The 12,456-nt window shown below is 38.8% G+C and overlaps 1 protein-coding gene and 1 long non-coding RNA gene across 2 annotated transcripts; one reads left to right on the top strand and one right to left on the bottom strand.

Annotated features, from left to right (window-relative positions):
* Positions 1-1,531: 1,531 nt before the first annotated feature.
* On the top strand, positions 1,532-11,797 carry LOC140004538 (ABC transporter G family member 29-like). Its single transcript, XM_072045328.1, has 22 exons — positions 1,532-2,206; positions 3,257-3,466; positions 3,762-3,846; positions 3,929-4,088; positions 4,185-4,261; positions 4,363-4,416; positions 4,927-5,017; positions 6,126-6,427; positions 6,772-7,370; positions 7,480-7,640; positions 8,027-8,136; positions 8,305-8,458; positions 8,546-8,656; positions 8,743-8,918; positions 9,033-9,365; positions 9,458-9,748; positions 9,845-9,928; positions 10,004-10,137; positions 10,222-10,449; positions 10,581-10,752; positions 11,012-11,266; positions 11,353-11,797. The coding sequence occupies exons 1-22, from the start codon at positions 1,815-1,817 to the stop codon at positions 11,623-11,625; spliced, it is 4,452 nt and encodes a 1,483-aa protein (XP_071901429.1). The 5' UTR covers positions 1,532-1,814; the 3' UTR covers positions 11,626-11,797.
* Positions 5,663-12,246, bottom strand: LOC140005104 (uncharacterized). Its single transcript, XR_011812884.1, has 5 exons — positions 12,107-12,246; positions 9,286-9,336; positions 8,724-8,916; positions 7,430-7,658; positions 5,663-6,418 (listed from the first exon to the last, which is right to left on the bottom strand). It is a non-coding gene; the product is annotated as an uncharacterized lncRNA (long non-coding RNA).
* Positions 12,247-12,456: the final 210 nt, after the last annotated feature.

Genomic DNA, 12,456 nt, shown 5'->3' with positions numbered 1-12,456 from the left:
TTTTTCAATTTTTTAATTTCTAAAACACGTTTTTTAATATTTTCAGTTTTATCTTACCTTTTGTCGTATTAAACAAAGACATGAAAGGGGTAATCTCACAATCCAAATTACTCCTCTTGTTGGCCGCTGTCTTCAAATCCCCAAAACCCACAGCACGAGTAAGAAGCTCAGCTTCGCCTCCAAGTCCAAGTGTCGCTCTTACCTCCATTAGTAATGGAGATAATCTACAATCAACGCCAGAGACGAACCCAGTTCAACTCTCCTGTACAAACAACAAGAGCAGCAGTACTACTTCATAAGTAAGCAAGCAAGCAGCCGAGAGAGAAGAGCGGATGATAGTAACTGGAAATCAAAAGGATTATATTGGAAAGTATATTCTTTCCCTATTAGCCATTCTTCACCATTGAATTGGAATGAGCATTCAATTGAACCACTAGTATATTATTGGTAGGTTATGCTTACGGCTGGAACAGACACTTCATCGGTAACTATAGAATGGGTCTTGTCTTTTTTGCTCAACCATCCCGAGGTGCTAGAGAAAGCTCGAGCTGAATTGGATGCTCAAGTAGGGACTGATCGATTGGTCGACGAACATGATCTATCCAATCTTTCTTTATCTTCATAACATTATTTCAGAAACACTTCGGTTGTACCCAGCAGCACCAATGCTAGTGCCACATGAGTCGTCCAATGACTATAAAATTGGGGAATACAATATATCGCGAGGCACAATTTTGCTAGTTAATGCATGGGTAATTCACAGGGACCCAAATGTTTGGGATGATCCAACAAGCTTCAAGCCAGAGAGATTCGAAGACTTGCAGGTTCAGCCATCAAAGCTGATTCCATTTGGGATGGGAAGGAGATCTTGCCCTGGTTCTGGCCTAGCACAGTGGGTGGTGGGTTTGCCTTGAGATCTCTAATTCAGAGTTTTGATTGGAAAAGAATTGGCAAGGAAGAGATTGATCTAGTTAAAGGGACAGGAGTGTCCATGCAAAAAGCCAAGCCACTAGAAAAAATGTGTTTTAGAAATTAAAAAATTGAAAAAGGATTTTAGGTGCCGGCACGTGATCTCACATGACTTAGTTCCGATTGAAATTGAAAAGATTCCATTAATTGTCCACTTTAGTGCAAAATTGATTGGGGACCAAAATTGATTTTCGAAATAGATTGGGGATAATTCCGTGCATACACTATAGATTGGGGACCAAAATTACAATTCTCCCTTTTTTTTACCAGCATCCTTGAATTTAAATACGTTAATCTCTTGGCTCAACAACCCCAAAAAGTCCACGTCATGAAGCTCGAGTGGGTTCGGCTGATCATCTCTGAAGTCAATTTTGTTCCTTTACTAAGCACACACAAGTTTATCAGTACTGTGCTATCGGTATTGATCTAATTGGATGGCCCTCTGGAAAAATCACACATAAATTTAATACATCATTTTAATCCAATGCATGAAATTTCCACTCTTCAATGCCCCACCTTATTGTTGTATAAATAGCCATAAACTCTCTCCACAAATGAACTCAGACCAAACCAGTTCTTTGGACAACCTCCACTAGCTTCTCTTCACCAAGAGAAAAGAGAGTGACATTTTTCAAGAACTGGTTGGTGATCGAGTATCAGCTTAAACTTGACCTCTATTTGTACGCTTAGACAACTTCAACCCTCCACCAACCATTTCCTCTGCCCTGTTGGGATACATTTCAAAAGAATCCATACTAGTTCAGCCTCCATTGCCAGAGTTTAATCATTTTTGTTTTCCAAATTTCTCATCTAACTAGTTTTATAAATCCATAAAGAGGGGGAAAATGGAGATAGAGAAATCGCGAGCTGCTGCGGCCGTAATAAGGCAGGCAAGCCGCAATGCAAGCCGAAACAGGAGCTTAACTGGGGCGCCGAGCAGGAGAGGTTGGGGCGTGGAGGATGTTTTTGGAAGCCAGAAAAGTGGCCGAGCTGAGGACGATGAGGAAGCCCTCAGATGGGCTGCTCTAGAAAAGCTACCCACATATGATCGACTGAGGAAGACTGTCATCAAATCTTTTATTGAAAATGATAGTCACGGCAACAAAATAGTGCACAAAGAAGTTGATGTCCGAAAGCTTGGCCTGGATGAACGTCAAGAATTCATCGACAGGCTCTTTAAGGTTGCAGAGGAAGATAATGAGAAGTTCTTGAAAAAGCTTAGAAACAGAATTGATAAGTAAGTTGTTCTAGTTCCTCACCTTTTTTTTTTTTTTTTTTACCTTTTAATTGTCACAAGAGTATACGTGAACGCATGACAAATGAAAATGTGAACCTTTATCCATCTACTGACTTTTGCACTCGCAAGAAACGATAGTAATTTCTTCTGTTCTTCTAGCTAGTCAAAACTTACTTCGCAAGTGTCCAAAGTAAGAAGTTTGTAGATTTTAAATTGCCGGTTAAACATTCTTGCACCTAATCTTTCTTACGCGAAATTTTTTTATTTTTCCTTCATCATTTGCTAGCCACCAAAAACATTTACCTTGATTTTGCTTTTCACATAGTATTTGATTAGCGCATTGGGAGTTTTCTTAACAAAATAGTTTTTTTTTTTTGGTTTGAAGGAATGAAAAAAATGAAGTTAGTTAATTAGCCTGTTTGACACAAGGTTTATCAAGTTGCAATAGTTGCTCTTGTCGTCTCTACTGTCTAGTCACTTTAATTTGATAAAAATAAAAAGACAAACTTGCAGATTAGGTAAATTGTTTGTCTTGATGAACATGTTCCAACGTCAAATTAATAGCAACTCCTGAAGATCATCGAGTAGAAAAGCAGCAGTTGGTTCCACTCCGTGTATTTGGCCATCTCTTGTTCAACTGCAGTTTGATGCTTACAGCAAACAACTTTCTATTGTACTAATATGTCATTAGTATTTTCTTACACTAAGAACAAGTAAACAACCAAAAGAATAAATGCTGAAGAGCTAAGTAATTACACGCTAGTCCTATATAGTATAATTTATTCTTCCTGGACATTAACTTATGTCGATGATTTACTGACTCCTAATTATAGGTTATACTAGCTAGTGAGCCAAACCAACCGTATAGTCAACCATTAAGTAGGTCACCGATATGATGATCAACACCAATACGGAAAAGAAACAGTGCAATTATGAATTAATTATGATGATCAACGCCAATAATTCATTAACAGTCTTGTAATATTTTATGAAGTATTACTAATTGAATGCTCTAATCTTATTTTCGTGTAAATATATATGTATATGCAGAGTGGGGATTTCTCTTCCAACGGTGGAGGTTAGGTTCGAACATTTAACCATGGAAGCCGAGTGCTATATCGGGGATAGAGCGCTTCCTACGCTGCCAAATGCCATAAGGAACGTTGCTGAATCGTCATTGAGCTGTCTCGGCATCCGATTGGCTGAAAGAGCAAAAATTACCATACTCAAAGAAGCTTCTGGTATCATAAAACCATCAAGGTAAATCGATTGGTCGAGTTTAACATATACTTTTTATTACAAGTTTAATATTGAAAGACCAAAAAAATGACCACCCTTTTTTAATGCAACATTATGAGTGACTCGGGTTAGGTGACTTAAATTTGCAATTGTTTTATCATGCATGCTCAAGCACTACGCGTGAACAAACATCCACAGCTGTTTTTTCCACCACCAAATATTCCAATTAGCTTAAGAGGGCAAAAATTGTGATTTGACCAAAAAAAAAAAACACTCTGCTAATCATTGTCATTAATTGCCTTCCTCTTTCTCACAGGATGACTCTTCTGTTAGGACCTCCATCTTCTGGAAAAACAACCCTCTTATTGGCGCTGGCTGGAAAACTAGACCCTAGCTTGAAGGTAGTCAAAACTGCAAGTTAGTAACAAATTGATCATGTTCCTAAAATAACACAAATAAACGAAATCATATACTGTGGAACAGGTCAAAGGAGGTATTTCTTACAACGGGCACGGGCTAAATGAATTCGTGCCACAAAAGACGTCGGCATACATTAGCCAAACCGACGTTCATGTCGGAGAAATGACAGTTAAAGAAACACTAGACTTCTCTGCAAGATGCCAAGGGGTCGGCTCGCGTTATGGTACTAAGAATTATTTGCACTTCGTTACGTTCTAGCGGTAAAATTTAGCCAATATATTTGGACCTGTTCTTGACCATAAATGCATCAATCCTCTAGAACTTTTGACGGAGCTTGCAAGGAGGGAAAGGGATGCTGGAATTTTTCCTGAGGCTGAAGTTGATCTTTTTATGAAGGTGAAGCCTAACACTTCAAATTATGAAATGTTTCAACAACACAACAAAACCGCATATTAATTTTTTTTTTTTTTTTTTTGTGTGTGTGTAAATGTATTTAGGCAACAGCAATGGAAGGTGTTGAAAGCAGTCTCATTACCGACTACACTCTCAGGGTATGATGATGATCAAACTACAAATACTTCAATTCCAACTGTAAGGTTTCCTAATAAAGAACACTGAACTACTTTTAGTTATTCATTCCCCGAAAGAAGTCACAAAAACCAAGGTGCGACTGGTGAGCCGGCACCACAGCGATTATGTTGACTTTCTTCACTGAGTAGGTGGCTCATGACCAAGTCACCACCAAACCAAACACGCCCTGAGCTTCTCACGTCCCTCTTTCCACTTTCTGCAACTTCCTACTCTGGGTCAAGTATCTCTGCCTACCTACCCCACTCATCCCATCCAATTGGTTGCTTTTGGTCTGGAGAGATCCTGATCTCGTTAAACAAAAAAACACATACCAGTCGACAACTTTTATCTGATTCAATAGAACAAAGATAGTTAAGCAACCTAAAGAAAGAGTTCCATTAGAACGCCAAGCGAGTAAAGGAGTTCCATTTGCATCATATTGAATTGGCAAATTAGTTAATATGTTGTGCTTGCAAATTTTGAAAATGCAGATATTGGGACTCGACGTTTGCAGAGATACCATTGTTGGGGATGAAATGCTGCGAGGAATCTCAGGAGGCCAAAAGAAGCGTGTCACAACAGGTTAATCCTCCTTTTTTTTTTCTGAGGTAAAATGGTGTAGGTTTTTCTCAGCGTTGAGTAATATTGGTGAAAGCGCAACAAAATAGCAAGTCATCCAACGCCTTCATCCAATGTCTAAGGATTGACAGCAGTGTCTCTTCTTTTGGGTTCCGAGTTGGCAAAATGAACAAGTCGATCAAATGCAAAAGTTGAACTAACAAATCCAATGGTCACATGGGGGACGACCGACTGGCCGTACTTGAAATACTTGTTATCACGTCATATCCAGAAGATAGCGAAAATAGGCATTCCTTCCTAACCTCTTTAATAGCATGATTTACCAAAGCAACCATCAGGTCTCCCCACTTTAAGCAGGGAATTAAAAGAAGAGGGGGGGGGGGGGGGGGGGGGGGGGAAGGAAAAACCCTGAAGGAAAATAAAGTAAATGTTTAATCCAACCTACTACAAGAGCATTCTAACCGACCACAATAGGCAGGCATGCAAGTGAGTAAAGTACCCCATGAATCTTAAAAAATGACTTGAGCTTAACTGCTTGCGTCCTTCACTAGATTGTTTTTTATAATCCCAAGAGTCAAGCCAGCCGTTAGGTCTGTCAGTTGGATTAAGAAACCGAAAATACAAGGCAAAACTGAAGAAAGAACCAAATGAATCAATATATTTTTGGCTTGGCTTTATCATATGCGAGCAAGTGACGAGAATCAATACATAGAGCTGGATAAAAATGGCAGAAAATATGAATTTTGTCCAAGTGGTTTAAACTTAAAGGGCATGGACTCAGGAACAAAAGGAAGCATGGAAGCGTCCATGACTTCCAAGGGGATTATCACAGGCCCCCAAAGGCGTGGCCACCTGCCAATTTTGCAGAAAAAGGATGAAGACATTTTGGAAAATAGTTCCTCGTGAATGCAAGGTTAAACTAATGAGTAATATCAATTTCTATTTGACCATAACAGATGTGGTGCAGTGCTAGAAAGCCTCGTTAATCTTCCTTTTTCATTCTTCGAACGTTGCAGCTACGATAACTGGCTTCATTAGAAGGTTATTGACATTTCCCTCAGCTGTAAAAATAGTGTCTTAACTGTTCTCTGTTCTTCCCTTCCTTAATCAGGAGAGATGATCGTCGGGCCAACCAAGACACTGTTTATGGATGAGATATCAACAGGTCTAGACAGCTCCACAACCTTTCAAATTGTGAAGTGCTTACAACAGATTGTCCACTTGACGGAGGCTACCGTTCTAATGTCCCTCCTACAACCTGCTCCAGAGACTTATGACCTATTTGATGATATCATTCTCTTGTCAGAAGGCCAAATTGTATATCAGGGTCCAAGAGTGCATGTCCTAGAATTCTTCGAGAGCTGCGGGTTCAGATGTCCAGAGAGAAAAGGAACTGCTGATTTCCTGCAAGAGGTAATTACAAATGATGCCATCGATAACAATTATTGTTCACTTATCACTTAATGCTATATACACTCAAATGTATCAAATTTAGTACTTCAATTCAGTAACTTAATAGATTCAAACTTACAGATTTCAGTTTTTAGACTTCAGTTTCATAAAACACACCCTTGGTACTTAGCAAGTAAGTAGCTTAATCGATTTAGACTTCAGATTTCATATTTTAGTTTTCAGGTTTCAGTTTTATCAAATGCACTCTTAGATAATGAAAATCAGTCAACAAACAAGCAAAATTTAGCAACATTACACAAAACCAGGTCAGACTTAATCTTAATCTTTTGCCTTGTTGATAAAAGGTTACATCAAAAAAGGACCAGGAGCAGTACTGGGCTGACCGAAACAAGCCATATAGATACATATCAGTCGCTGAATTTGCAAAAATGTTCAAACGTTTCCATGTGGGTCTGCGGTTAGAGAATGAGCTCTCAGTCCCTTATGACAAGGCACGGAGTCACAGAGCAGCTCTTGTGTTCAAAAAGTACTCAGTCCCAATGAGAGAGCTTCTGAAAGCAAATTTTGACAAGGAGTGGCTGCTAATTAAGAGAAACTCTTTTGTCTACATTTTCAAGACCGTCCAAATCATAATTGTAGCACTTATTGCATCAACAGTGTTTTTAAGGACTAAAATGCACACCAGAAACGAAGATGACGGGGCACATTATGTTGGTGCATTGTTGTTTGGCTTGATCATCAACATGTTCAATGGTTTTTCTGATCTCTCACTTACCATACAAAGACTTCCTGTGTTTTACAAGCAAAGAGATCTTCTCTTTCACCCACCTTGGGCTTTTACACTGCCCACATTCCTGCTAAGGATACCGATATCTGTGTTTGAGTCTATTGTGTGGATGGTTGTTACATACTACACTATTGGATTTGCCCCTGAAGCTAGCAGGTAAATTATGCAATTTCTATGCAGAAGGCTTATCAATCAAAAGCATGTGGGTTTCTCACCTAAGCACGTGCAATAAACTTAACTGTTTGGTGCTTCCTTCCATTTCCAGGTTCTTCAAACAGCTACTATTAATATTTCTGACTCAGCAGATGGCTGCTGGGTTATTTCGGCTAATTGCAGCAGCCTGCAGAACAATGATAATTGCAAACACTGGAGGAACTCTAGCTCTTCTCCTTGTTTTTCTCTTGGGTGGTTTCATTCTTCCTAAAGGTTAGTATAAAAGGATGCCTGACAAAATAAGCATAGAATCAATAAACATAAGAGGAAAAATGAAATGGCAAAAGATTATAGCTTAAGAACATCAAGCATCTCTGAACAAGTTATGAAGACTAAATAGTAATGAGGCTAACACATGTACTTCATTTTACTACTCTATGTAGTTGTAGAAATGATCATATGAACTTCATATTCCTTTCAAAGAAGATGCTAAAAGTTGATACATCCACAGTTGCATCAGCATTGCCACAAGAAGCAACTGCACAAGTATTCCTAAGTACAAAAATCATGTTATAAGATATGATACATGTTATTGTCTATCAATTAAACTTCATTATAACACAAATTTATTGTTTATATAATTGTTTGCTTTCTGACAGATAAAATTCCAGATTGGTGGGGGTGGGGATACTGGATTTCACCTCTAACGTACAGTTTCAATGCCATGACTGTAAATGAGATGTTTGCTCCAAGGTGGATGAACAAATGGGTATGCCTGCTCAAACTATTACTCTTACTTTAGTTTCAATATTTGATGAAGGCAGGTAGCCAAAAAAAAAACATACACACACACAGTTGAATGGATCATACTACAGATTAAATGTTACAGGTAATTTACCAATGTTCAAGATAAATAAAGATATTTATCTATTTACAGGCTTCCGACAATGCAACAAAATTGGGACTGGAAGTATTAAAGAACTTTGACGTCTTTCCTGAAAGAAATTGGTATTGGATTGGTGCAGCAGCTCTCTTGGGTTTTATATTTCTTTTCAACATCCTTTTCACGTTTGCCCTCATGTACCTTAGCCGTGAGAATTCTAACACAATTCAAACTATATACTATGGATATGTAGTCACAATGGTATATTGATCTTATGTCCTGTATATAACAACAGCTCCTGGAAAACCACAAGCTATCATCTCCAAAGAGCAGGCAAGGGAGATGGAGGATGATCAAAGAGAAGCAATGGGAGAACCAAGACTGATAACAACCAAGTCAAAGAAAGGTTTGCTCAGTCTATCCTAACGTTATGTCAATAACCAGTAAATGTGAAAATTGAAAACTATACACACCTTTATGTAACGCTTTCAGGAGAAATGGCTGTCCTGCCCGTGCACACCCAACCAAGTAGAAATTTGAGCAGTAGAAAAGAAGATACAAGTCTTGAGGCAGCAAGTGGTGTTGCTCCCAAGAGAGGAATGGTTCTTCCATTCACCCCACTTGCCATGTCATTCGACAACGTCAATTATTTTGTGGACATGCCTCCTGTAAGGATCGAAATCCTTATATAACTCTTTAAAAACCATGCAATAGGCTTAACTTGAAGCAGTTTTCCATGCTAAATTACTTTGTCAACAACAAACTTATTTCCACTTTAACAGGAAATGAGAGACCAAGGAATCACAGAGGACAAGCTCCAATTACTTCGTAGTGTAACTGGTGCATTTAGACCAGGAGTCTTAACTGCATTAATGGGGGTCAGTGGAGCAGGAAAGACTACCCTAATGGATGTTCTGGCTGGACGCAAAACAGGTGGTTACATCGAAGGTGACATAAGAATATCTGGATTCCCAAAGAAACAAGAAACGTTTGCTAGAGTTGCAGGGTACTGTGAACAAACCGATATCCACTCACCTCAAGTAACTGTCCGTGAATCATTGATTTATTCAGCTTTCCTTCGTCTCCCTGAAGAAGTCAGCAAGGAGCAAAAGATGGTCAGAAGCAGTATTATCAATCAAGCAGTATTATCAATCAAGCTTGAAGATAATATACTTAACATCTTACGCTTTAATTGTACTTTCTACAGATTTTTGTCAATGAAGTGATGGACCTGGTTGAACTAGACAACCTAAAGGATGCTATTGTGGGACTTCCTGGAATAAGTGGTTTGTCAACAGAGCAGAGAAAGAGATTGACCATAGCAGTTGAACTAGTTGCCAACCCCTCGATCATATTTATGGATGAACCAACTTCAGGCCTTGATGCAAGAGCAGCAGCTATTGTTATGAGGACTGTGAGAAACACAGTGGATACAGGGAGAACAGTTGTTTGCACAATTCATCAGCCTAGCATTGATATTTTTGAAGCATTTGACGAGGTAGGCTCTATAAGACTTAACTATGTTTCATTCATTTATGAACTGTATTCAACATCCTGCTCTCTCGCTAATGTATAGCTTTATTTTGTGCTACAGCTTCTTTTGATGAAAAGAGGAGGGCAAGTCATTTATGCCGGCCCTCTAGGGCGGCATTCGCAAAAAATCGTGGAATACTTCGAGGTACTTAATATTTTCAAACTTCTTGTGAACTTCTACTTGAAAGGACAAAAATAACTGGTCCTCCAAATAATGCAGGCAATTCCCGGAGTCCCAAAAATTAAAGAGAAGTACAACCCAGCAACGTGGATGCTAGAAGTAAGCTCAGTTGCAACTGAAGTTAGACTTGGAATTGATTTTGCTGAAAAGTATAAATCATCGTCACTATACCAGTAAGTAAAATGGGTAACTTTATAACTTAGATTGTAGAAACTACAGAACTGAGTCTGATAAGGATATTTCTAAATGAACAACAGACGAAATAAGGATCTAGTGAAAGAGTTGAGCATGCATCCTCCGGGAGCAAAAGACCTTCATTTTCTGACACAATATTCTCAATCTACATTTGGGCAATTCAAATCCTGTCTGTGGAAGCAATGGATGACTTATTGGAGGAGTCCAGATTATAATCTTGTCAGATACTTCTACTGTTTAGCTGCAGCACTTATGGTCGGGACAATCTTTTGGAGAGTTGGAACCAAAAGGTCTTATCCCTAGTACTTCACAAAAAGCTTTTTTTTTTTATTTTTTATTTTTTTCAGGTTAGAATGAGTACAGACACGGGGGCTGAAGTTTCATGTGCTAATTCCATCTTTTTATTATTTCCATACACCAGGGAAAGCAGTGGTGATCTGATGACCATCGTTGGGGCTATGTACGGTGCTGTTCTTTTTGTTGGGATCAACAATTGTTTAACAGTACAGCCAATTGTTGCCGTAGAAAGAACTGTATTTTACCGGGAAAAAGCTGCAGGGATGTACTCTGCATTGCCTTATGCAATGGCACAGGTGAGGCTTGTGTCAACTTTTAAGTCAGAACAATTAAATCACCAACTCTAATTTCTGGAAGTTCTACTGTTTACAAAATTTTCTACCAAATTTCTCTCTCTTTAATTCTTAAGCTCAGGAAAAGAAACACAACTCTTAAGCTCTAAAAACTCCTATTTCGAAATTAATATCCACGCCTAGTTTACAACAAAAAGAGCCCTGTTTTCTGTATATTACTTCTTGCCACCAAGACTAATGAAACTGTTTAACTTAAAAACAGGTGTTTGCGGAAATACCGTACATACTTGTTCAAACATCATATTATACACTTATAGTGTATGCCATGGTGGGCTTCGAATGGACTGCAGCAAAATTTTTCTGGTTCTACTTCGTCAACTTCTTCTCCTTTTGCTACTTCACATACTATGGAATGATGACTGTTGCCATCACACCAAACCACCAAGTTGCAGCAATCTTTGCAGCAGCATTTTACGCACTTTTCAATCTTTTCTCTGGATTCTTCATCCCAAAACCAGTAAGTCAATCTTTTATACTTGCTTTGCATTTGGTTGTCATTCAGAATCTCTTGTTTGCTAATTTCTTGTGGGTTCAAAATTTCAGAGGATTCCAAAGTGGTGGATATGGTACTACTGGATTTGCCCGGTGGCATGGACTGTCTATGGACTAATCATATCACAATACGGTGATGTAGAGGACACAATTAGTGTCCCTGGGATGAACTTTACACCAAAAATCAAAGATTATATCCAGGATCATTTCGGATATGAACCAGACTTCATGGGACCAGTGGCTGCAGTTTTGATTGGTTTCACTGTCTTCTTCGCATTCATGTATGCTTACTGCATTAAAAACTTGAACTTCCAAATGCGGTAAAAAAATATATATATATATAGCCTATGGTATGAACTGTAGTTGAATTGTAAATAATCATTACATCTACAAAAATCCTCCTATATGAGAGTTGTGTATTAAGTTGTAGAGGGATATATGTGTATTAATTAGAAAATAAACTGCATTTCCTAAGGAAACAAAATTGTAAGCCCAATATCTCTGAGGTAACAAATATTCCATTGCCGAGTTATACTAAACAATAGTTCCAGAACAAGAGCAATCCTAAACAGGACCAGTATGGCTCATGCTTTTTTAATCTAACATCAAAATTGCACCCGTAACTTCTATCATTCCTGAAAGGAAGGATTCAGCATTCCGCAACTCTCTCTAGCTTCTCAATCTCTTTTAATCTTGCGCGCAATTTTTACACTCCACTACAGTCTCAAGTAAGGATTTAGCTTAAAATCAGAAGGAATTATTTTCTACCAAAAAAAATAAGAATAAGAAATATGAGGGGAGAGACCTGATAGCCATGGGCTTCAACTGCCGGAATATGAAGCCGGAACGGTGGCGGAAGAGGTTGTGCTCGTGCCGCAGGAGTACTCCGGTTCGCTGGCCTCCATGGGCCGGCTGGCTTAACTATTTCGCAGTTCAATTCAATGGAGGCCCCGGGATCATGGATTAATGCGATTCTCTTAGCGCTGTAAATTTATCTGATCTGGGCTGGATTTGATCAGCCTGGCCTAACCATCGTGAAAGACAGATGTCCGCTGAACGACCCACTCTGGCCGATGCTCCGCAGCCCAATGTAGTTTTTTCTTTTCCTTTTTTTTTTTTTCCTAACTTCTTACCCCTCCCCACCATAGTTATTAA

The sequence above is a fragment of the Coffea arabica genome, chromosome 4c (genome assembly GCF_036785885.1).
Source record: "Coffea arabica cultivar ET-39 chromosome 4c, Coffea Arabica ET-39 HiFi, whole genome shotgun sequence".
Taxonomy (NCBI): Eukaryota; Viridiplantae; Streptophyta; class Magnoliopsida; order Gentianales; family Rubiaceae; genus Coffea; species Coffea arabica.
The sequence above is the reverse complement of the archived record's forward strand: the minus strand, read 5'-3'. Positions and strand labels throughout refer to the sequence as shown.

What these genes read in the sequence shown, in the direction of transcription:
- LOC140004538 (XM_072045328.1), top strand. Translation starts at nt 1,815, where the DNA reads ATGGAGATAGAGAAATCGCGAGCTGCTGCGGCCGTAATAAGGCAGGCA. An exon ending in AACTAGACCCTAGCTTGAAG is followed by an intron (nt 3,847 to 3,928) that starts GTAGTCAAAACT and finishes ACTGTGGAACAG; the next exon opens with GTCAAAGGAGGTATTTCTTA. An exon ending in AAATCGTGGAATACTTCGAG is followed by an intron (nt 9,929 to 10,003) that starts GTACTTAATATT and finishes CAAATAATGCAG; the next exon opens with GCAATTCCCGGAGTCCCAAA.